Consider the following 26,866-nt stretch of genomic DNA (forward strand, 5'->3'; position numbering starts at 1 on the left):
TGAGGCTGAAAAGACGGTGTCTTTTTCTGCAGAGATGTGACTTAGGGTAAAAACGGTGGATTTTCCAGCAGTTGCCGTGGCCACCAGGTCCGATGGACCGACCCCAAATAACTCCTCTTCCTTTATACGGCAATACACCTTTGTGCCGTTTGGAATCTGCATCACCTGACCACTGTCGTGTCCATAAACATCTTGTGGCAGATATGGACATCGCACTTACTCTTGATGCCAGAGTGCAAATATCCCTCTGTGCATCTCGTATATATAGAAATGCATCCTTTAAATGCTCTATAGTCAATAAAATACTGTCCCTGTCAAGGGTATCAATATTTTTAGTCAGGGAATCCGACCAAGCCACCCCAGCTCTGCACATCCAGGCTGAGGCGATCGCTGGTCGCAGTATAACACCAGTATGTGTGTATATACTTTTTATGATATTTTCCAGCCTCCTGTCAGCTGGCTCCTTGAGGACGGCCCTATCTATAGACGGTACCGCCACTTGTTTTGATAAGCGTGTGAGCGCCTTATCCACCCTAAGGGGTGTTTCCCAACGCGCCCTAACTTCTGGCGGGAAAGGGTATACCGCCAATAATTTTCTATCGGGGGGAACCCACGCATCATCACACACTTCCTTTAATTTATCTGATTCAGGAAAAACTACAGGTAGTTTTTTCACATCCCACATAATACCCTCTTTTGTGGTACTTGTAGTATCAGAAATATGTAACACCTCCTTCATTGCCCTTAACATGTAACGTGTGGCCCTAAAGGGAAATACGTTTGTTTCTTCACCGTCGACACTGAAATCAGTGTCCGTGTCTGTCGACCGACTGAGGTAAAAGGACGTTTTAACGCCCCTGACGGTGTTTGAGATGCCTGGACAGGTACTAATTTGTTTGCCAGCCGTCTCATGTCGCCAACCGACCTTGCAGCGTGTTGACATTATCACGTAATTCCATAAATAAGCCATCCATTCCGGTGTCGACTCCCTAGAGAGTGACATCACCATTACAGGCAATTTGCTCCGCCTCCTCACCAACATCGTCCTCATACATGTCGACACACACGTACCGACATATAGCACACACACACAGGGAATGCTCTGATAGAGGACAGGACCCCACTAGCCCCTTGGGGAGACAGAGGGAGAGTTTGCCAGCACACACCAAAGCGCTATATTTTACAGGGATAGCCTTATAATAAGTGCTCCCTTATAGCTGCTTTTATAAAATCACAATTTCGCCAAATTTTGCCCCCCCTCTCTTGATTTAACCCTGTTTCTGTAGTGCAGTGCAGGGGAGAGCCTGGGAGCCTTCCTGACCAGCGGAACTGTGTGAGGAAATGGCGCTGTGTGCTGAGGAGATAGGCCCCGCCCCTTTTTCGGCGGGCTCGTCTCCCGCTCTTTAACGGATTCTGGCAGGGGTTAAATATCTCCATATAGCCCCCGGAGGCTATATGTGAGGTATTTTATGCCAAAAAATAGGTTTACATTGCTTCCCAGGGCGCCCCCCCCCAGCGCCCTGCACCCTCAGTGACTGCCGTGTGAAGTGTGCTGAGAGCAATGGCGCACAGCTGCAGTGCTGTGCGCTACCTTAAGAAGACTGAGGAGTCTTCTGCCGCCGATTCTGGACCTTCTTCTCTTTTCAGCATCTGCAAGGGGGCCGGCGGCGAGGGTCCGGTGACCATCCAGGCTGTACCTGTGATCGTCCCTCTGGAGCTAATGTCCAGTAGCCAAAGAAGCCAATCCATCCTGCACGCAGGTGAGTTCACTTCTTCTCCCCTAAGTCCCTCGATGCAGTGATCCTGTTGCCAGCAGGACTCACTGTAAAATAAAAAACCTAAGCTAAACTTTTCTAAGCAGCTCTTTAGGAGAGCCACCTAGATTGCACCCTTCTCGGCCGGGCACAAAAACCTAACTGAGGCTTGGAGGAGGGTCATAGGGGGAGGAGCCAGTGCACACCACCTGATCCTAAAGCTTTACTTTTTGTGCCCTGTCTCCTGCGGAGCCGCTATTCCCCATGGTCCTTTCAGGAACCCCAGCATCCACTAGGACGATAGAGAAATGGTTTTAAACTCATCAATGACCATGACCAATGACACATTACCATGCAGTTATGGCCTTATATGGCGCCATTCACAGCACACATCATCAAGGAGTCACAGTCAATACTGTACTTCTCAAGAAGGAGAAGAGAGAGCTGAAAGGGTGGCCTGACGTACTGGGAGAGTAGTCAAGAATTTTGGGGCACCAAGGTGACCTTTGATTTATGGAACGCTAAAGAGAACATTATTAAAACACACATGTCCAGTTGAAACAGTACAAGTTGTCTGTATGAGGGGACCCTTGTGAGTTTCACCTTCACAGACCATTATACAGTCCATCACAGTACGCCTCCATAACGAGCCACGTCAAACTTGTGACACCGCCGCTTGCCAAACAGGAGAACAGTATGGCGCTATTAGGAACAGCGGCGCCATATTTCAAGTAGTACCTCAAGGATGACCCTGCATGTTAGCACAAATTTGGTGTAACAGATGTCTTATAAAGTAACGTTCTACTCCCTAGCTCCATATAACTGAACGTCTGTAGAAGTATAGTATAGTGCATTATTGCGGAGACTGCCAATGCATAATGTTCCCCAGGCTTGTTTCCTTTCAGGAGTAGTGACAGGGGTCGAACGGAGGCTAATGAACCGTGGAATTTATAAGGATACAAGAGACAAACGTTTTACCATATGTATTAAAACTGGAGAGTTCTTAGTGATAGTCATCTTCTGGCCAGGGGACAGCCCTTAGCAAGACACACAGAATACCGGCTACGCACAATCTCTTGCCAAGTTAATTAACAGTAACAGGCGCTGCCAGAAGCCAATAATAGGAGTCCCTTGGATGTTTTTCTTTTATTAAGCCTATGATTACCTACTTGGGAAAGAGACCAGTCACAGGCAGGCATCTGGTCTGGTTCCAAACCACTGGTTCCTGGAGCACAGTACATTCCTGTCCCCTGCCTGGTCGGAGCTCAGCCTACAGTAGATCCAGCATGAGCTACTAGTCCCTATACATCTTACATTGGTCATTAACTAGACATATACAGTAGCACTGTTTCATATTCATTTTCACTTTTAGTTCTATCCTATAAAACCAATATTAGAGATCTGCTGAGATTATCAAGGGATTACTCTAAACCATGACCTCTTTACCAGTACCAGTGACATCACTGGTTCAAATGTCTGGTAAGTATACAAGAACACAAAATATCTTGTCGGTATACAATACTAACCTTCAAATCTCTGGTGGGTATACAATACAGACTCACAAATCTCTGGTTGGTATACAATACAGACCCACAAGTTTCTTGCTGGTATACAATACAGACCCACAAATCTCTGGCTAGTATACAATACAGACTCACAAATCTCTGGTTGGTATACAATGCAGACCCACAAATCTCTGGTTGGTATACAATACAGACCCACAAATCTCTGGTTGGTATACAGTACAGATGCACAAATCTCTGGTGGGTATACAATACAGACCCACAAATCTCCATTTGGTATACAATACAGACCCACAAATCTCTGGTGGATATAAAATACAGACCCACAAATCTCTGGTGGGTATACAATACAGAACCACAAATCTCTGGTGGGTATACAATACAGAACCACAAATCTCTGGTGGGTATACAATACAAACCATCAAATATATGTAAAATTTACAAAACAGACCTCAATATATCTGGTAAACAATACAAATCCTGCAATCTCTGCTGAGTACACAAAACAGACCTTCAAATCTCTGTTGAGTATACAGTGCAGACACTGATATCTCTGGTGGGTATACAGTACTACAGATCCTCAAATCTCTGTTGAGTATACAGTGCAGACCCACGAATCTCGGGCAGACCCTAATGCACTTATTTATCTGTTCTGAGGTTCTGCGTTGGCTCTCAGATTACTGGAGAGGACGTTCTGGGAGATGTCATGCCAAATACAGAGGATGATCCAAATTGTGTAGCAATTTTGCACAAATTGAGTATCTTTTGGATCAGGACTTTACACAGAAAGTTCTAGCAATTAATCTTTAAGTTCCTTGACTTTCTAGATACCACAACCAACAGTGGGTATCAGCCGCAGCTTTTTCTCATGCCAAGTTCCCGTTGTACTTAATGTGTGGTTTTGAATGTGTGTAAAACTTATTCTATGCGGATAAAGTCGCAGGCCAGGGTCCACAGTACACTTTAAAGAAAAAGCTTGTTGCGGCTCAAGATATCCGGTTAAATCACCCTGCTGGCAGGACTTAAGCCACTAGCTTCAGACATGCCTCCGTTTTCTGTAATGCTGCCTGTTGCCGCAAGCAAAATGTCAATCAGGCTGCAACAGTTGGGGTGCAACATCGCAGCCCAAGATCTGCATACGCGCAATACAGCTTCTGCGTGTGCGCAGTTTTTGATTCGATTTTGCTCATTTAAAAAAATTCTCTGCCCCTATTTCTTTCTTACTGCTCAGAAAAGGAGCAGTTGCCGTTAGCTGGCAGACTGACATGGGCAGGTAGCTACTATGGGGTTAGGTTGTCCCGTGCTGTGGTGGACTGATGACAGTTCTCCATCTTTGGCCACCTGGAATGATAAGTGTGGACTCTGGCGCTGAAAGCAGGAAGTAATGAGAACGATGGAAAGATATTAGAGTGTCATGTACGGGGCATAATCTGTCAGTTTTGACAGAATAGTTTTACCAGCTCCGTCCTTTGGCTGGCAGCCTGGAGGAGCCAGATGGTTGCATTGTCATGGAAGCACATGAAAGCAATCTCCTCGGTCAGGGAGGAAATGTGCTACTTGTCCAACCTGAGTCTGCACAGCTACACCGCACAATGAGCGGAAGTCATTCCTGGCCCCGTTATCTGCCTGCCAGAGGAATTCCAGGCTGGAGCGCTCTTGCTATGTCAGAAGCAGCAGCCGTTTATGTAAAACATGAGAAACGCGTGGACTTCAGTTCGGGAGGGAAGTGAGACTTTCCCACAGGGTGGATAAACAGGTGGGAATATAAACATTAGCACTGCACTCTCAGGGATATTCCCGTTGCACAGTGTACTGTGCACTCAGGGGCTGTTCTCACAATCCTACATTATAATTATTATTGGGCCTGATTCATAGTGGTACTCAAAACCAATGGTGGGTGGACTGCGCATGTGCAGAACGGGCCCTGCGTCGGCGCATGCAGTGCCCATTAAGTAGCCTGCAGCCATTTGTGGGCAGAGAGGGGGTGGCGCCAGACACCATTTTCTGTAAGTGCTGAGGCCAGGGCCTTCATCGTTTGACGTATATTTGCTGGCCATGGCTGAGTGAAAACACAGGCCATCTTATGTAACCAGCAGGTTACTAAGATGGGCGATGTTTCCGCAGATGATCCGATGCTGGGGCCTCGAATGCAGCAGCGGATCACGGAAACCTACAGGAGGCGTCTATTTACACTAGACGGCTCCTGCCACATTTGCATTTTTGCACAAAATTAGTTTTAAGGGCTGGAGGCCGGTTGAAAGTCTAATAGAGTGAGGGATGGAATTCCAGAGGTTAGGAGCAGGCTGGGAGAGATCCTGAAAGTGAGAGGTGAGCAGAGAGGAGGTGAGGCGGAAGTCATTAGCAAAAGGAGAGAGAAGGTTTGCAAAGAATAAAGGTTGGGAGACGCGGTGGCAAACTTGTTGTTAAGAGAGAATAGTTTGAATTTCCGCGTGGTGTAGGAAGCCAGAGGAGTGACTGGTGGAGAGGAGTAGCAGAGGTAGAGCGTGAGGAAAATGAGGCGAACAACAGAGTTCAGGACAGACTGTAGAGGGAGTGAGGTGGGAGTTACAAAGGCCAGATTACAGTAATCAAGGCAGCAAATGATAGGAGCATGAATGAGAGTTTTATTAGCTTCCAGGGTGAAGAAGAGACTAATTCTGGAAATATTGCAGAGATGGAAATGACAAGAATGTGAAAGAGACTTGATTAGGGTTGAGAAGGACTTTGGGCACAGATCAGAGATATACTTTGTAAACAGATAGTGAGAATATGGCAACAGAGGTGTCCTTGGCTGGGGAGGTGATGGTGATTTCAGTTTTTGACATATTATGTGTAAGGGAGTGTGCCATCCAGAATAAGAGGACTGACAGACAGAAGGTAACAAAAGAGAGGACAGAGAGAGAAAGGTCAGAGAAGTAAAATTTGGGTATCATCGGCACAGAGGTGACAGTGAAGTCCAAAGGAACAGATAAGTTAATAGATGGAAGATGGGTATCAGAGGGGACTTGGGTATGGATAGGGAGAAAGAGAAGTTGGACAAGTAGGAGGCAAACCAGGAGATAGCCCAATGGATTGGAGGGTTTGGGGAGAAGGTGTTGGTCAACGGTGTCAAATAGCACTTTGGATTTGGCCTTGAGGAGGTCACTGGTGACCTTAGTAAGAGCAGCTTTGGTGGAATAAGGAGATCGAAGGTCAGATTGGAGTGCGTCTAGGAGAGAGTAGTGGAGAGGAAGGAGGTGACAGTGAAGCACACCACCTGCCAAAAGAAAATGAAGGCAAAAGGGAGAAAAGAGATGGTGGAGGAGCAGATGGAGGTGGTAGAAATTTACCAAGCGGCAGCAAATTGAAGCACAAAACCACTGAATTTACTATGAAGTGGTTTTGATGGGAACATCAATGTCCATTTGTTTTATAGCACTTTTGTGGTGTTTTTTTCAAGAGGTTTTGACCAAAACATAAATACAGCTGAAAACCGCCATATCTATTAAGCCAATTAAAATGAGGGTAATCATTATGTATTGAATAGGGGGGCAGCTACTGTAACATTAATATACTGTAATGTATTAGGAGGGAAATTAATACTGTCCATTGAATAAAAGTAATAGGTAAAATTGCTCTCTTAATTAAATGTAAGAACACTTTCCATCCAGATATACTAATAAAATAGTATTTCCACCATTAAAAAATGATCAGTGTTAGAGTATCTGCCTCCTTAATCAATATATGGTGATCATGCTCATTATAACTATACTGTGATTCTTCACTTTCTCATTAGTGTCATATCCTAGTCACTGGCGTGCGCAGCACATTTTATTAGGGGGTGCACCGTTGGAGGGGTGTGTCTAGCATCGCCTTTTGGGCGTGTCTAGCACCATCTATTGACGGTCAACGCATATAAAATATCCACCTTTGTAGCAATCCTAATAAAGCAGATACATTGGGGTATATTTACTAAGGTCCCGATTTTGACCGAGATGCAGTTTTTTCATCAAAGTGTCATCTCGGTAATTTACTAAGCAAAAATCACGGCAGTGATGAGGGCATTCGTAATATTTTGGAAGTCCTAGGAAAAAATCACGAATCAATACACCATCGGTCAAATACGCCTGCAATTTGCTAGAAATCGGGAATTTACTAAAAAGTGCGAAACACAAACACTGCCGACAATAGCCAAACACTGCCGTGATAAAATACAAATCGTGAAAAAGTGCTAAAAAAAAACAGACCTGCTTTCTTATCCCGTGTTTGTATAGGCATGCACGGATCCATGAGATCCGTGCATGTTTTTCAGTGGGAAGGGGGGGGGGGAATGTTCTAAATTTTCGGGGGGGAAATTGCGTGGGGTCCCCCCTCCTAAGGCAAACCAGCCGCGGGCTCTTTGAGCCGATCCTGGTTGCAGAAATATGGGAAAAAAATGGACAGGGGTTCCCCCATATTTAAGCAACCAGCATCGGGCTCTGCGCCTGGTCCTGGTTCCAAAAATACGGGGGACAAAAAGAGTAGGGGTCCCCCGTATTTTTGAAACCAGCACCGGGCTCCACTAGCTGGACAGATAATGCCACAGCCGGGGGTCACTTTTATACAGAGCTTTGCGGCCGTGGCATCAAATATCCAACTAGTCACCCCTGGCCGGGGTACCCTGGGGGAGTGGGGACCCCTTCAATTAAGGGGTCCCCCCCCCAGCCACCCAAGGGCCAGGGGTGAAGCCCGAGGCTGTCCCCCCCATCCAATGGGCTGCGGATGGGGGGCTGATAGCTTTTGTTGATAGTTATGAATATTGTTTTTAGCAGCAGTACTACAAGTCCCAGCAAGCCTCCCCCGCAATCTGGTACTTGGAGAACCACAAGTACCAGCATGCGGCGGAAAAACTGGGCCGCTGGTACCTGTAGAACTACTACTAAAAAAATACCCCAAAAATGACAAGACACACACACCTTGAAATTAAAGTTTTAATACATCCATCCAAACAAACATATACACATACTTACCTTATGTTCACACGCAGGTCGGTCCTCTTGTCCAGTAGAATCCATGGGGTACCTGTTGAAAAAATTATACTCACAAAATCCAGTGTAGATCGGTCCTCTTCAAATCCATTTGTAATCCACGTACTTGAGAAAATAAAAAAACGGAGTCCCGACCACGAACTGAAAGGGGCCCCATGTTTTCACATGGGACTCCTTTCCCCGAATGCCAGAAACCCACTCTGACTTCTGTCTAAGTGGGTTTCTTCAGCCAATCAGGGAGCGCCACGTTGTAGCACCCTCCTGATCGGCTGTGTGCTCCTGTACTGTATGACAGGCGGCACACGGCAGTGTTACAATGTAGCGCCTATGCGCTCCATTGTAACCAATGGTGGGAACTTTCTGCTCAGCGGTTGACCGAAAGTGACCTCACCGCTGACCTGAAAGTTCCCACCATTGGTTACAATGGAGCGCATAGGCGCTACATTGTAACACTGCCGTGTGCCGCCTGTCATACAGTACAGGAGCACACAGCCGATCAGGAGGGTGCTACAACGTGGCGCTCCCTGATTGGCTGAAGAAACCCACTTAGACAGAAGTCAGAGTGGGTTTCTTGCATTCGGGGAAAGGGGTCCCATGTGAAAACATGGGGCCCCTTTAAGTTCGTGGTCGGGACTCCGTTTTTTTATTTTCTCAAGTACGTGGATTACAAATGGATTTGAAGAGGACCGATCTACACTGGATTTTGTGAGTATAATTTTTTCAACAGGTACCCCATGGATTCTACTGGACAAGAGGACCGACCTGCGTGTGAACATAAGGTAAGTATGTGTATATGTTTGTGTGGATGGATGTATTAAAACTTTACTTTCAAGGTGTGTGTGTCTTGTCATTTTTGGGGTATTTTTTTAGTAGTAGTTCTACAGGTACCAGCGGCCAAGTTTTTCCGCCGCATGCTGGTACTTGTGGTTCTCCAAGTACCAGCTTGCGGGGGAGGCTTGCTGGGACTTGTAGTACTGCTACTAAAAACAATATTCATAACTATCAACAAAGGCTATCAGCCCCCCATCCGCAGCCCATTGGATGGGGGGGACAGCCTCGGGCTTCACCCCTGGCCCTTGGGTGGCTGGGGGGGGGACCCCTTGATTGAAGGGGTTCCCACTCCCCCAGGGTACCCCGGCCAGGGGTGACTAGTTGGATATTTGATGCCACGGCCGCAGGGCACGGTATAAAAGTGACCCCCGGCTGTGGCATTATCTGTCCAGCTAGTGGAGCCCGGTGCTGGTTTTAAAAATACGGGGGACCCCTACGCTTTTTGTCCCCCGTATTTTTGGAACCAGGACCAGGCGCAGAGCCCGATGCTGGTTGCTTAAATATGGGGGAACCCCTGTCCATTTTTTTCCCATATTTCTGCAACCAGGATCGGCTCAAAGAGCCCGAGGCTGGTTTGCCTTAGGAGGGGGGGACCCCACGCAATTTTTTTTTTAACATTTAAACTTTATTTTTTTTTTAAACAAAGTGCACAATGAAGCCCAGCACGGATCTCTCAGATCCGGCCGAGATTCATTGTATTAAAGTCGGCAGTGTTTTACAAGTCACTCACGTAAAACACTGCCTAAAAAAACGAATGACATGGACATCGGAAAACCCGAAAATGCAGAATACGGCAGCTTAGTAAATTAGTCGTAATCAATTCAAAAAGTTGCATATTTACACTTTCGATGTCATTCGTGATTGAACTTTGACCTCAAACGGGAAAACACGAATCTTAGTAAATTTACCCCATTGTCAGATGTTGTGGTGTGCACCAAACAAACACCCCTGATGGCACTCACTGCAATTACACTGCTCTTCCTCAGCCTGGTCTGGCCACCCCTCTCTTTCCCCTGCAAGCTGCAGCAGCTTACTTACAAGTCAGTCACTCACTGACACTGACAGTCACAGACTAGTACTGCTGCTGCTGGAAAAACGAGTGACGTGTCAATGCTGCTGCCGACCGCCTGCCAGTATTGAATTTGTCTTCCTAAGAGGAATACTGGCTGCATGCTGCTCCTCATCAGTGGCTGGCGTTGGCATAGCATAGATGGAGCGAGGTGGGCGGGTGTGATGGGTGGGCGTGCGAGCAGCATGATGTAATCACGTCACATCACGCTGTTTTTGTACATGGAGGTGGAGCCGGGAGTTTGAAAGCTGGTAGCAGTGGCACCCTTGATTAACCCAGGTGTCCGGTCAGTAATGCAGTCCTGACAGGGTGCAGCGCAGAGGGGACAATAATCAGCTTGCTCGGCGATCGCTGCATCAGGCATGTGAGATCGGGGTGCCAGACATTAGGGGGTGCCTCTGCGCACCAGGCACCCCTCCTGCGCACACCTATGATCCTAGTTATCTCCGAACCACTTAAATCTTTTCGGCAGGTTGTCGTGGTCTTTAATCCCACAGTTTAGTAAATCTGGGGTTTCTATAATTGTAATGGAAAAAACATTGATGGCCAATCGATGTTGAATTCTATAGTGTGGTTTCCCTGCGGTTTTACGGTGGGTTAGAGCTTAGTACATCTGCAGGATGCAATCCCACCAGCAAACCACAGTAAAACAGTTGGACCCGCCTCTTAGTAAATTTCATCCTGGGTGGTAGCGAGAAAGGAGTGGCCAAAAGAGAGTTTCTTAAGCATGGGGGAGACCAGGGCATGCTTGAAGGATGAAGGGAAGGTGAACTATGCTCAGACATCAAAACTTTCAATGGAAGATGGCTATCAGAAGAGAAGGGTCAGATGCCGGTGACACCACCTCAGCTTCTGAGGTTACATCTGGACATCTGAACCTATGAACCAGAGGCAACTGCAGCTACTGGGATTCCCACAGCTACTGACAAGTGGATTTCGTTTGTAAAAGCTCCTGATATTAGTTCCAAAACTATTTGCAGCTGAAACTTTCACTTGTTGTACCAAACGGGTCTGGGACTCAGGGTCGACAACAAAAAGGTCGACACACCTTAGGTCGACGCCAATTGGTCGACACACCTTAGGTCGACATGGACAAAAGGTCGACATGGACAAAGGGTCGACAGGAACAAGGTCGACATGGAAAAGGTCGACATGAGTTTTTTTTTTATGTTTTTTGGTGTCGTTTTCTTCGTAGAGTGACCGGGAACCCCAATTAGTGCACCGTGTCCCCTCGCATGGCTCGCTTCGCTCGCCATGCTTCGGGCATGGTGCCTTCGCTTCGCTCGGCACAAATTACCGTTCCAATCGTAGTCCACGTGGATCGTTAAGTATGAAAAGGTTCGGGGGGAAAAAAAACAAACATAAAAAACGCATGTCGTCCTTTTTCCATGTCGACCTTTTCCCATGTCGACTTTTGTCAATGTCGGCCTAAGGTGTGTCGACCAATTGGCGTCGACCTAAGGTGTGTCGACCATTTTTGTTGTCGACCTGGAGTCCGGATACCGTACCAAACAGGAGCTTTGCTGGAAATCTGTCACCTGTTATCTGACACATCTTCAGCTCTGACAAGTTCCTCAAATATATTTGTGAATATTGCCAATAGCTCCTTTGTATATGGAGACTGTATCTCAGGTTCATTGACCCCTTTGACTATGATTATAAAATAACTAAATACTTGGAACTGTACAATTATTATGCAAGCACAAGATTAGAACACGGTGCATTTATTCAGTGTATTCATTAACTGCGAACGCCTAGAACGAGTGGAATTCAGACTACAATTATTCTGTGTTCCCTCTGTATATTCAGGGGACCCCGTACCTTTTTCTTGCTGCAGTAAATTTGCCATTTCTTTTCTGGAGGGAGCGCAAACATCGCCTCTCTATTCTTGTCTGTGAGATCCAATTCATCCTGTCAATCAAAAGAGAAAAGAGAAGAGTCAGTGACGGGGAAAGACATTCAGTCTCCATTTAAGATGTTTGGGGTTAGTTAATAACATGCTGCAAACATTCAGGAACAAACAACAATCAGACACGCCAGCGTTCACTATTGTACCAGATTGATCAATGCGAATAGGCAAGATTTATCAAACAGTCCTATTACTGGCAGGAACTTGTGTCTTCAGAGGCCATAGGCTTTTACTGTATATTAGCTTTGCACTGTAAGCGCTAAATCGGACAATAACAGTAACACTGCTTTCGGTGGCGATGTCCTTGCACGATGAACCCCTATCAACTGGTACCCACACCACCAGGATAGTGAGAACAGATCAAGATCAAATGCTTTGGTCCTTTGACTACAGATTTTTTTAATTAATAATGCGCCCCCCCCCCCCCCTAAAACAGTCATAGCCACGCCCACTTTTGAGCAGAAGAGAGATCTCTGGGGAGAGCCTGAGGCGGAACGATGTACTGCAGCTTATACCAGAGCAGCACAGAGGAGCCAGGAGAGCAAGGGTTACAGAGCATTTGCCCCTCACTTGCTGGTGTATGGGTACTAGGGCTAATAAAATCAATTACCCCATAGCACAGTTACATGTACATAGAACAATCACAAAGCTCTATCTCAGTCTCACTCAAAAGTTCAGTCCGGATTGAGAGAGGAGGAGTTAGGATTGAAGATGGGCGGAGTTGGGACTGTAGAAGGAGGAGTCAAGATTAAACAGTAACCCCCCCCCCCCCCCTCCCCAAATAAAAGTCTAGATCCGTCCCTGAATGCGGGCCATAAATCAACACAGAGATTCTCCGATCCAAACCGCAGATCAAAATCACCAATCGGCGGCCTCTGATCCTTCAGGGAATTGGGGACATTCTGCATGTTATAAATCCCAGACTAGCCGTACCTAAAATATTTTGTCCAGAAACGGCGAGACGGTTTCACGATTCATCATCCCCAGCATCGGCAGAACGTAGATGTACCAGTTCCGTAAGGTGTATTTACATTTCAATTTATTTATTTTTAGAAATTGGATTGTTAAAAAAAAGGAAAAAAAAAAAGTTTTTCCTTTCTGGATTAGCAGAACTGTAAACCCAAATTAGGTTTTTAGTTCTGCTGTGCATGCACAAGCTGACAAACCCGTGGTCACGTACAATTCTGTATGTGCATTTTGCAAAGACTGGCCCGGCAGGGCGGTACATCACCATACTGTTTGAACCACTATCACCAGGACATCTGAGAATTTGGAGTACGGGAATCAGTTTTTGCTAAATTTATAGCAACAATTATCTGAATTATAGCTGCAATTGGGGAAGATTTAAAATTATCCCACCAAACCATGCTTGGTTGCCATTGGATACTGCCAATTTGAACGTGTGCAGTATATTAGTAGATACCCCCAGTGATCACGTTAGTTATGTTGTCAAGAAACATGAAATCATTTTTGCTCTATGTTTAAACATTGTGTGATATATTAGGTGGTACATAAGGTTTATTTATAAACACATGATAACGGCTGTGGCGCTGTTGTATTTGTGGAATATACCGGCAAGAAAAGGTGTATTATTATCTTTTTACACTGCTCAAAAAAATAAGGGAACACTTAAACAACACAATGTAACTCCAAGTCAATCACACTTCTGTGAAATCAAACTGTTTACTTAGGAAGCAACACTGATTGACAATCAATTTCACATGCTGTTGTGCAAATGGAATAGACAACAGGTGGAAATTATAGGCAATTAGCAAGACACCCCCAATAAAGGAGTTGTTCTGCAGGTGGTGACCACAGACCACTTCTCAGCTCCTATGCTTTCTGGCTGATGTTTTGGTCACTTTTGAAAGCTGTCGGTGCTTTCACTCTAGTGGTAGCATGAGACGGAGTCTACAACCCACACAAGTGGCTCAGTAGTGCAGCTCATCCAGGATGGCACATCAATGCGAGCTGCGGCAAGAAGGTTTGCTGTGTCTGTCAGCGTAGTGTCTAGAGCATGGAGGCGCTACCAGGAGACAGGCCAGTACATCAGGAGACGTGGAGGAGGCCGTAGGAGGGCAACAACCCAGCAGCAGGACTGCTACCTCCGCCTTTGTGCAAGGAGGAACAGGAGGAGCACTTGCCAGAGCTCTGCAAAATGACCTCCAGCAAGCCACAAATGTGCATGTGTCTACTCAAACGATCAGAAACAGACTCCATGAGGGCCCGACGTCCACAGGTGGGGGTTGTGCTTACCGCCCAACACTGTGCAGGACGTTTGGCATTTGCCAGAGAATACCAAGATTGACAAATTCGCCACTGGCGCCCTGTGCTCTTCACAGATGAAAGCAGGTTCTCATTGAGCACATGTGACAGATGTGACAGAGTCTGGAGACGCCAAGGAGAACGTTCTGCTGCCTGCAACATCCTCCAGCATGACCGGTTGGCGGTGGGTCAGTAATGGTGTGGGGTGGCATTTCTTTGGGGGGCCGCATAGCCCTCCATGTGCTCGCCAGAGGTTAGCCTGACTGCCATTAGGTACAGAGATGAGATCCTCAGACCCCTTGTGAGACCATATACTGGTGCGGTTGGCCCTGGGTTCCTCCTAATGCAAGACAATGCTAGACCTCATGTGGCTGGAGTGCGCCAGCAGTTCCTGCAAAACGAAGGCATTGATGCTATGGGACTGGCCCGCCCGTTCCCCAGACTGAATCCAATTGAGCACATCTGGGACATCATGTCTCGCGCCATCCACCAACGCCACGTTGCACCACAGACTGTCCAGGAGTTGGCGGATGCTTTAGTCCAGGTCTGGGAGGAGATCCCTCAGGAGACCATCCGCCACCTCATCAGGAGCATGCCCAGGTGTTGTAGAGAGGTCATACAGGCACGTGGAGGCCACACACACTACTGAGCCTCATTTTGACTTGTTTTAAGGACATTACATCAAAGTTGGATCAGCCTGTAGTGTGTTTTTCCACTTTTATTTTTGAGTGTGACTCCAAATCCAGACCTCCATGGGTAATAAATTTTGATTTCCATTGATAATTGTTGTGTGATTTTGTTGTCAGCACATTCAACTATGTAAAGAACAAAGTATTTAATAAGAATATTTCATTCATTCAGATCTAGGATGTGTTGTTTAAGTGTTCCCTTTATTTTTTTCAGCAGTGTATATATGGTGCCACATGGGTTCCACAGCGCTGAACACAGGGCGTTATTACACCTAAAAAAGAGCCTGACTCAGATTGGAGCCTGACTCAGATTGACACAGATTTGCAAGCAAAGCAAAAAAGCAAGTAACTGGGCAAAACCATGTTGCACTGCAGGTGAGGCAGATGTAACATGTGCAGAGAGCGTTAGATTTGGGTGGGGTGTGTTGAAACTGAAATCTAAATTGCAATGTAAAAATAAAGCTGTCTAACATTTGTGGGCTACATGCAAAAGCATCCAGTATTTACCCTGCACAGAGAAAAATCTAAATGTATTTGCTCCCCCTGTATGGCAATATGGTCTGTTCCGGACACAAAGTTATGTGCTTTTTTTTTTTTTTTTTTGCTTTACTTACAAATTTGAATCAGGCCCCAATGATCTTAATATAGGGCGATTTACAAAGCCTTCTAAAGAGGACAAGCAGAGTGTCACCCATAAGAACCAATCACATTCTAACATTTATCTTGTACATCTATAAAATGCAAGCTAGAATCTTATTGGTTGCTATGGGTAACAAAGAGGCCTTAACACTGGCCCCGGGTGTCCCTGTGACAGTCACACAGTCTGTGGATGAAGCTCTGGGCCAGGTAGCAGCTGCCCGGACACCCTAACATCTTGGGCCGCGTGCTGACAATCTATTCTCCGAGACAGAGCTGCGACTGAACGAGAACATATGGAAATGTTTAAAGGATGGATTCCCAACCTAAGGGGCAGACAAGTGAAACAAGAGCTATACCCATGTTACATAGGATTACTGGGCGCAGAGTGAAATTCCACATCTAAAAATAAGCCCAGGAATGTTGTCTGAGGTCAGGGAGCCGGGAGAACCTGGGGGGAGAGGGACAGCGAACTCGGGAGAAAGGAGACACGTCCAATGTGCGACGTGTTTGCAGAAACAGAGATACTGCATCAGCCCCATAGAATGCGAGGAGATGAGCGGGTGCCACCTGGCGCAGCACTATGCTGCTGCCGGACTGTAGCCCCCATCATCTGGCATCACGAGAGTTGTAGTCCCACAGCAGCTGCGGCAAATGGGAAAAGAGATGGATGCTTAAATTTACAGTTTGTGCTCTTGTAATAAACTAGAAAATCAGTGTGTGACCATGTGAGGCGTTTAAGTATATGGCAGCTAAGCGCCAAAGTGACATCACTGCAATCCCTTGCACAGTGGTGTCTATAGTAAAGGAAACTGGTAACGAAACGCGTTGTGCAGGTGTTGGCTAATGGTGGAAAGCAATTTCCATTGTGTAGATAGGACCGAATTCTCTCCAGGTGGACACATGGTATATATGAGGTGTGCGTCTTCTTATGGATCTGCAGAAAATCAAAATGAGGGGTGTGCAGCAAGTGAACTGAATCAATATACCCTAAGTGATATATTACCTGCTAACTACATGAGTGCACAATCATTTCTGTTTAATCAGAGGAATCTATTTACCAGTCTTAAGCTAGCCATACACCAAGACGATATCTTTCCAACCAGCCAACTAGTTGGCTGGTTGGAAAGATAATCTGGCAGTGTGTGGGAGCAAACGATTATCAGCCGTTTGCTCCCACACGCTGTAAAACGGCCAGAAACGGTCTGTCCAACTAGTTGGGAAAATCAAACTTGTTTGATTTTCCCAACTAATCGTTCAGATGTAGGGGGAACATTCCCCCCAACTGAACGATAAGTAGGCGGACACTGGCCAGCAGTCTCCGCCTACTTCTTTCACCATCACTGCCTGCGGGCAGCACTGTGTGGAGAAGGAGCCGGGAGGAAGTGCAGGGGCAGCTGCGGCAGTCTATCACTGCTGCCGGGCTGCCCCTGTCACCCTGGCAGCAGCAGAAGTAGTGTGGGAGCCGGGAGGAGATTCAGGGGTAGCCGCGGCAGTTCATCATTGTTGCCGGGCTGCCCCTGTCACACTGACACCTCCAGAAGCGGACGCGGCAGAGGGGTGAAGAAGTGCAAGGGCAGCTGCGGCAGTCTATCACTGCTGCCGGGCTGCCCCTGTCACCCTGGCAGCAGCAGAAGTGGTGTGGGAGCCGGGAGGAGGTTCAGGGGCAGCAGCGGCAGTTTATCATTGTTGCCGGGCTGCCCCTGTCACACTGACACCTCCAGTAACGAACGCGACACCTCCGCCGGCCGCCCCATCCATCCCGCCAGCCAGGGGTGTATCTACCTATTGGCCAGGATGGCACTCGCCAGGGGCGCCAGGCAAGGAGGGGGGCGCCGTCCGACTGTGCCATCCATGGCCAGGGGGTAGAACCAAGTGGTACTGTTATACTTGTGGTTGTCTGTTAGTGCCGGCGCCATTGTCCGGCAGCAGTGCACAGCACCTCGCTTGTAATCAGACTCAACATAAATTACAGCTCCCAGCAGCACTTGTTGCTGGAAGCTCCCGCACCAAGGGCTGCTAGGAGCTGTAGTTTACTTTGAGTCTGATTGATCACTAGTGCTGAGCTGTGCCGCTGGACACTGGTGCCGGCAGTGACAGACAGTTACCAGGTACAGTCGGAGCTGGATTATGGGGAGGGGGGGGAGTCAAGGCAGAGGACTGCACTGCCCTGTATTAGGCTAGGGCCATGGACGGATGGGAAGCACGGGGGTGGGACTACACGACACTCACTGCCGGGCAGCCCAGCAGCATGGAGGAGAGGGAGAGAGGAGGACAATGAGCTACTAAAGTACATGCAGTCAGCGTACCCTGTCTGTAATGTGGGGGGTGGGGGGGGGATACTATATAGTCTGTCTGTATGTGTGTCTGTGACTGAATTTATGTATGTGTGTGACTATGTATGTATGTATGTTTGTGTGTGTATAATTATCTACTGTATTTATGTGTGTTTTAGTGTGTGACTATGTATGTGAATAAGTGTGTAACTATGTACAGTATGTATGTGACTGTATTTGTATATACTGCATGCGCGACTGTAATGTATATCATATGTATGTGTTTTGTGAGTGACTACTGTATGTATGTAAGTGTATATGTGTGTGCCTATGGGCAGGATCAGAGATACTAATGGCAAATGTGGTTTGACCGCATTCCCCATATAAAATTAGGAATATATTTATTAGCACTGGTCCACATTTCCATTTTATATTTGCATTCCCCATATAGACTGTGTTTTCTATAGGGGTATGACTGTGTGGCGTAACGTGAATAAGATACACTACTGTGCGGTGTAATGTGATACTGTGTGGCATAATTTGAATTGGAAGTACTATTGTGTGGCCACGCCCCTTCCCCACAAGGCCACATTCCTTTTTTGACACCCTCCCCCTTATTTCAAGTATGTGTGTGTGTGGGGGGGGGGGGGGGGGGGGGGGGGGGGGGGATGGGGCAGCCCCTGACTTTGCCAGGGGCGCTCAGACTCCTAGATACACCCCTGCCGCCAGCCTCCCTCAGCCCTGCTCAGCCCGGCACCGCAAATTTACACCCCGCCCGCCAGCCTCCCTCCGCCTGCACCGGCTGCCACACCGGTAATTCACCGGCCGGCCGCCCGGCCGCCAGCCAGCCTCCATCGGCCGCCCGCCCGGCCGCCAGCCACCATCCCACCCCCGCACCGCTAATCAGCCGCACCCCCCCCCCGCACCCGCACCGCTAATTTGCCGCACCCCCCGCACCCTCACCGCTAATTCGCCGCACCCGCGCCGCTAATTCGCCACCCCCCCGCACCGCTAATTCGCCGCACTCGCACCCGCTAATTCGCCGCACCCCCCCCCCCCCCCGATAATCAGACCCGCACCCGCACCGCTAATTCGCTGCACCCCCCCCGCACCCGCACCGATAATCAGCCTCACCCCCGCACCCGCACCGCTAATTCGCCGCACCCCCCCCCGCACCCGCACCGATAATCAGACCCGCACCGCTAATTCGCCGCACCCCCCCCGCACCCGCATCGCTAATTCGCCGCACCCCCCCGCACCGGCTAATTCGCCGCACCCCACCGCTAGTTTGCCGCACCCCCCCCCCGCTACGGTAGCACATCACTGCTGCCGGGCTGCCGCTGTCACAGGACACCCAGCAGTGGCACCCCTCCCGCGATGCCCCACGATCGCGGCACCCCCCGCACCCCACCCATGATTGCTGCACCCACGCACGCCACCCCCGATCACTGGCACCCCACCTGCGGTTGCGGCACCCCCCGCACCCCACCCGCGATCGCGGCACCCCCCGCACCCCACCCGCGATCGCGGCACCCCCGCACCCCACCCACGATCGCGGCACCCCTTGCAGCTTACCCGCAATCGTGGCACCCCCCGCAACTTACCCGCAATCGCGGCACCCCCCCACCCCCCGCGATCGCGGCACCCCCCGCATATCACCCACGATCGCGGCACCCCCGCATATCACCCGCGATCTCGCCACCCCCCGCATATCATCCACGATCGCGGCACCCCCCGCATATCACCAGCGATCGCGGGACCTCTGCTCCCCTCCTGCAGTCACTGCCCTCCAAGATCGCGGCACCCCTTCCCCCTCACCACCACCAGGGCCAGCTCCAGCCCGCACCGCTAATCCCCCCCCCCCCCCCGCGGCCCCCCTCCGCCAGCCTTCTGTCACTTCAGACGCGCGCGGAGACAATCAGGTGAGTGCCACGGAGTGGCGCTTCCTGATTGGCTGAAGAGACACTTCTGTGACAGCTGTGACCGGGGTGTCTCTGCATTCGTGGAAAGGGTTCCCATGTGTAAACATGGGACCCCTTTCAGTCCGTTTGGTCCGGGTGTTCGGTTTGTTGTTTTGCCAAGTACGTGGATTATAATCTGGACCCTGGATCAGGTGAGTATAATTATCTTTTATTTTCAGGTACCCGTGGATTCTACTTGGAGAAGAGGACCGACTGCTTCGTGTCAACATAGGTAAGTATGTGTGTGTCGACATGTGTGAAATAAAGTTTTACTGTCACGGTGTGTGTCTCCTGTTTTTATTTGGGTATTTTTTTCCCATTAGAACTACAGGTACCAGCGGGCCCGTTTTTCTCCCGCATGCTGGTACTTGTGGTTCTCCAAGTACCAGCTTGCGGGGGAGGCTTGCTGGGACTTGTAGTACTACTGGAAAAAACAATATTCTTTTAATTTTCTCAAGGCTATCAGCCCCCACTCCGCAGCCTTTGGATGGGGGGGACAGCCTCGGGCTTCACCCCTGGCCCTTGGGTGGCTGAGGAGGGGAACCCCTTGATTGAAGGGGTCCCCACTCCCCCAGGGTACCCCGGCCAGGGGTGACTAGTTGGATATTTAATGCCACGGCCGCAGGGCACTGTATAAAAGTGACCCCCGGCTGTGGCATTATCTGTCCAGCTAGTGGAGCCCGATGCTGGTGTAAAAAATACGGGGGACCCCTACTCTTTTTGTCCCCCGTATTTTTTGCACCAGCACCAGGCGCAGAGCCCGGTGCTGGTTTTAAAAATACGGGGGATCCCCTGTCCGTTTTCCCCCCGGATTTTTAGAACCAGGACCGTCTCGAAGAGCCCGAGGCTGGTTATGCTTTGGAGGGGGGACCCCACGCAATTTTTTTTCAGGTTTTTCCCATTCCATTTAAAAAAAAAAAAAATAATAATAATAATCTTTTTAAAAATATATAAATAATACTTGTGCCTCCAAAAAAGACAAACCAAGTACCTAATCCCTTCTAATATAAATAGATATGCTATTACCCACCCCAAAAAACACAAAAAAAAACATGTTTTTAACATTTTTTATTAGATTCCGCCAGCAAAGTGTGGCGGATTGAAAATGACCGAAACCGAAACGTTAAGCTGTCAGAACAGGGTCACGTATATGTTCTTGATTTTTGAAAAGTCCTAGAGTGCCGCCTATCGTTTGTGATATGTTTGCTTTTTGAAGCTCAGGAGGGCACCAGGCAAGCTGTACATTTTACTACATTGGGAGTGCCGAACATCTACATCTGGTATATATATATATATATATATATATATATATATATATATATATATATATATAATTTGCCTTGGCAGCCCAACCATGCTGGTATCCATAGTTCAGTATAAAAACAAGTAAATCTAATAAATGTATGGTGGTGAAAGAAAAGCCCAGTTTCACTGAAAAAAAGACAATTCTGCATGTTTTGAAATGAAAAAAAACAAAACAAAACTGAAGAACTGTAGGAAGGCACTGTCCGCCTACTTCGGTGACATCACAAGTTGGACAGAAGTTGGAAGGTTGGTTGATCTGATGAAAAGTTGGCACTGTTTTAGTTGAACAGACAAGTTGGATGGTTGGAAGTTTGGAGTGTTGGAGAAAAGTTGGTCTGATGTATGGCTAGCATTATGTACAACAGAGGGCTTGTCCACTTTCATTCAGGATGTTGGAATGGCCATCATACAGCAGGACCATATGCAACGTTGTAGGTCCACCTCATCTCATGCAATGCAGAGGACCACTCTTCAGATTACTTTGATGTGCCTTTTTTGTTTTATCCTCCGGGCTACAGGTGATGTTGGCCTCGTGTTACGCAGCTTCAGAACACACAGATTGTTCGACGCACAGTTTTCTAAGGTTTCCTTGGTGACCTGGTGTCCTACAGTATACCCAACACTTTCTTTCTCAAGACAGTAACTAATGTATTATTCTACTAAGCTAACACACAAATATAGAACTCCAATGGTGTAATATTGCCTTATCTGCAAAGAACTGCTAGCATGGCGGTAACTGCAGAACTGCCATCACTGATCATTACAATCGGAACTGCAAACTACTAGCCAGTGACAGCGCTTGTATTAATAGGGGTCCCTAAATATTGCTGCTGCTGGAACTGTCCCTGTTTTTCAGTACTGATCAACTACTGTACATCATAGGTTCTCAAACTCGGTCCTCAGGACCCCACACAGTGCATGTTTTGCAGGTCTCCTCCCAGAATCACAAGTGAAATAATTAGCTCCACCTGTGGACCTTTTAAAATGTGGCCGTGAGTAATAAGTACACCTGTGCAACTGCTGGGTTACCTGGAAAACATGCACTGTGTGGGGTCCTGAGGACCGAGTTTGAGAACCTATGAAATACATAATGCAATGTTATATGCAGTTCTTCCTGTCTATTCTCTGTCTAGCCTCAGATAGGGAAGTCTGTGCTCCGCAGCAGCATGACCCAGGATGACATTTGAAATGATGATAATTTGCACTGTATTGTATGTAATAGAGCGCTGTAGATATTATCGGATGTAATTCTGGGATGGCTGTGACGGGCTGGATGGTTTATGTCATTCTGCAGGCCAGTGTCAGATATGTCAGCACTCAGGCAGGCGGATGTACCGAGGATCCAGGACAGTGGGAAGGAGGCGCCGGGGGTTTACAGGAGGCGCTGTTCACACATCACCACACTTAGTGCCAACTCTGCAGGATGCTGATCAGCTTGTTCTGTGTAATTGCTCCAAGCGCTGCGTCTAGACACAAACTGAACTCCGGATTTTATTTTCTTGCATTAGACGGTAATGAAATCTCTTCAGATGGGTGCAGACACTGGCCACAGCCCTCCGTGCCAAGCAGAGGTGGTGTGCGGACATATTTTCATCATAATTCACGTTCCGTGCTTTCATTCCTATTGACTTCTACCCATAGTCAGAGAGTCCGTCATCATTCTATTTATTACAATGTGGCAAACGTATCACTGGGGCTGGCCTGCTGGCAAGAGAAGTAACATATTTATTCCTACAGTATGTCCTATTCATTCATGGTTTTATGTATATCTTATCATCCTACAAGGAAAGGTAATCCTGCCAAGGTATAGTTACACTGACAGGGGACTAGTGTCAATTGTACTACAGTATATTTGAGTAGTTAACGGGTATAGGGGGTATTCAGGTTTGTTAGCAAACCAAAAAAGCACACTAATGGGTAAAACCATGCTGCACTGCAGGTAGGGCAGATGTAACATGTGCAGAGAGAGTTAGATTTGGGTGGGTTATATTGACACCCACAATCGGCCTCTTCCTGTCAATCTCCTTGCGGTCGCCGATAAGATCGCTTTCTTCCTAAAATCCGTTGCTGTCCGGTGTTTCCCAACGCCGGTGGCTGACGCACCTGCGCATTGCGGTGCATACGCATGCGTAGTTCAGACCCGATCGCACCACTGCAAAAGCTAGCGTGCGATCTGGTCTGAATGACCCCCTTAGCCCATAGTCTGTAATTCTACAAGGCGATACTTGTTCTGTCCGCAAACACAGGGGGTAATTCAGATCTGATCGCAGCAGCAAATTTGTTAGCAGATGGGCAAGACCACATGCACTGCAGATGGGCAGATATAATGTGCAGAGAGTTAGATTTGGGTGGGTTATATTGTTTCTGTGCAGGGTAAATATTGGCTGCTGTATTTTTACATTGCAATTTAGATTTGAATTTGAACACCCCCAGCCAAATCTAACTCTCTCTGCACATGTTACATCTGCTCCCCTGCAGTGCACATGGTTTTGCCCATTAGTGTGCTTTTTTGGTTTGCTAACAAACTTGAATAAAGCCCTTTAAACTGTGCTACAGTATAATGTACCATAGGTGGCAGTAGCGAGCACGGATCATAATCAACGTTTACCTTATTTATCATTGTCACTTTCCTGATATACATGCGTAAAATAACTTCTTTTTTTTAACAATCCCCAGAATCTTTCACAGTCTTTCCGCATGAGATGTCGGAAATATTTTATGCATTTATTTAAGGAGCTGTGTATTTTTGCAAATGTGAATGGCTTTCTTAATGGCTCCAATAAGATCATGAAATTTAACAAGCTCTGAAACACACGTTTTTTGGGGTTTTTGTTATATGTTTTCACAAATTTAACTTGATTTACTATCTACGTGGACTACTATTGGCAATAGTAACCTGTGGTGAGCGCAGTGATCCACCTTGTTCAAAACACAAGTACGAAGTAAGCCCGCCAGGGTGCACGTTTCTACTGATTGCGGTCACATGGGATGAAACATATAAAAGGACACCTAAAAAAAAACTTAAAAAAAAACTTGTGTAGACCATTTCTGTGTTGACCTTTGTCCTATTGACCTTTTGACCCTGTAGACCTTGACCCACTCTCTACCTTTTACTTGTCGACAGTTTGACCCTGTGTTTTATAGAAACAGTCCCCCCTAGCGGCAATGTAATCATGATCAACTATGGGGGGTATTCAATTGTAGTCGGAACTGCCGTCTTGTTGGAAACATGGCAGTTTCCGACTTTTTTTAGGTTGGATAGTGTTCTGACCTATTCAGTTTGGCTGCCGTTTTTCCGACAGGTCGGCAATACAGACTTGTCGGAAAACACTTGGATTGGCGAATTAGCCGTGGATCCACGTGTTTTGTCATATTTGCGGCCAAATCCGACAGGTTTTAGCCCCGTTTCCGACAATCTCAATTCGACTTTAAAAAAAGTCGGATTGGCATTGTCGGGAACGGCCATATCCTGTCAGATTTGTCCGCTAATTGAATACTCAAATGTCGGATGCTTTCCGTCGGAAAGGATCCGACATCAATAGAATACACCCCTATGCTGCCATGGGTGATAACCTCTAGGCAGGCTATATATCTCATATATGTGCGAGCCCTACTGTAGTCCGCTAATCCAGAGGTCACATTTCTGTAGATCGTCCATTGAGCGACGACACTAATTATTTGTTGTTAAATGTCACCACGGAGAAGCAGACATCAGGAGACCCTAATCCACCCAAGGTACGCATGATCTGGCAGACATCCCCCATTCCTGGGATCACCAGCCCAATGCTATTAAAGCATAAATGTGTCATCACGTTGCTGAGAAAGCTAGTAAAGCGGTAATCCACTTCTCAGATCGCGGGCAGTGAGAGAAGGAGAACGCGGAGCCTTGGACAAACTTCAACTTACTGTGTGGCACGATCTTAAGACAACATTAATGCAGCCTTTATTCCAAGGTCCCTTGTCTCTGGCGCGGCTTACACAAATTCAGCCAGCTCCGGAGAGAACGGAGCCAAGTCCTAGGAAAGTGGACAAAGGAACTAAATGTAGAACGCGGATATTGTGTCAGCGGTTTTATTTGCAAAAATACGTCTGCAGAACAAGTGTGTTGTTGTATTATGCTACAATTGCAGCACTAGACCTCGTCTTGTCACACTAGACTGCAGGCAAAACACTCAAGTACCTGTAGACATGTCAACCAAACAGGTTACACACCTGCTACCTCAATGCACAGAAGTGACTGCTCTAAGAGGTATTTACTGCTGTACCTAGAACTGTGATATTAGTTACAAAGGGGTCTATTCATGAAGCAGTGAAAAGAGTGGAGAAGTGAGCCAGTGGAGAAGTTGCCCATGGCAACCAATCAGCTGCTCTGTATGATTTTATAGTATGCAAATTATAGATGTTACTTCAATGCTGATTGGTTCTTCTCCACTGGATCACTTCTCCACAGTTTTCACTGCTTCATGAATAGACCCCTAAGTTACTGTCAAATCACTTTTTGTGCACTCACAGGCGCCCGAAAGGCCAGCAAAATAAATGCAGACCTCCACGTGCGTCTGTGTCTGCACAATTTACGGGCGCACCAGTAAATTGTATCAGCAGGTGTCCTAATTTTTCAATCCCAATACACTGTACTGATCACCAGCTATTAGAACCAGCTGCTCCCACTTAATAGTCTGAAATAAACTACAATGATGGAACAATTAAATATCTATAGAGAGCGCATATATTCCAATGTCATTTATTATATAAAAGATATTTTTACTTCTAAAAAATCAGCATAAATAATACATATAAACACATAATAACACTTATTGAACTAGGAAACACTGCAGTGTCTGATAATCAGTATCACAGCTCCAACATGATATCAGATTTCATACATATAATGGCAATCCAAAATTAAGTGTATTAAAAAGTCTCTTTTTGTGCTCTTCTGTCCAGAAATATTTTAGGACCGTTGTTAATAGAATGGCCCACTTTCTTCCTATGGCTATAAGAAATTCATTTGGTGGCGAAAAAGATATATGGCTTTAGATCCAGGTATTTTAAATTGTGATTTATGGTGCAGTTTCTAAATCATTATGACCTGTTACATAATCACCAGAAGCCCGCTGTGCCCAGCCGCCGCTCTGCTTCACTTTCCTAGTGCCAGCGTGTGGTGTGGTCCGAACAGATGCAATGACCGGATAGGTCAATGCAGGCTCTCTCACCTCACTTCTCCGCTGACCACGTTGTGAAACCTCTTGCAGGATGGAGCGGCCGGCAACCGCAGTGGCACAGGCAAAACGTCCCTCCGCCGAAGGGGCCCCCGGATGGGCAGTCTCCCTTCTCTCCGGTCAAACGGACCTGCTGGTGGACGCCACAATCAGCTGTGTTAATTTGCTAGATGGATTGATCACTCGTAGCCACACAGGATAAAAGCGGCCAGAATAGCAGAATTTAAGAGCCAGCAGATGTTTCCTAGAACAGTGTCTAGTCCTTAACGCGTTTCTCCGTTATAACATTTAGGACGGTTTCCTCAGAAGGTATACACCGGTTGTCCACACTCTGAGGACTTCTGCTATTCTGGCCACTTTTATCCTGTCTGGCTACGAGTGATCAATCCATCTGGCAAATTAACACAGCTGATTGTGGCGTCC

The 26,866-nt window shown here is 47.3% G+C and overlaps 1 protein-coding gene across 4 annotated transcripts in view; it reads right to left on the reverse strand.

Moving 5' to 3' along the window:
* DAAM2 (dishevelled associated activator of morphogenesis 2) overlaps positions 1 to 26,866 on the reverse strand; it is a 471,074-nt gene that overhangs the window by 311,154 nt on the left and 133,054 nt on the right. For all 4 annotated transcript variants that reach the window (XM_063918836.1, XM_063918833.1, XM_063918835.1 and 1 more), the window contains exon 3: positions 12,005 to 12,094. In XM_063918836.1, the coding sequence (XP_063774906.1) occupies positions 12,005 to 12,094 (90 nt within the window). The remainder of the gene's footprint in view (positions 1 to 12,004; positions 12,095 to 26,866) is intronic.

This window comes from Pseudophryne corroboree, chromosome 4 (genome assembly GCF_028390025.1).
Source record: "Pseudophryne corroboree isolate aPseCor3 chromosome 4, aPseCor3.hap2, whole genome shotgun sequence".
NCBI classification, from domain to species: Eukaryota; Metazoa; Chordata; class Amphibia; order Anura; family Myobatrachidae; genus Pseudophryne; species Pseudophryne corroboree.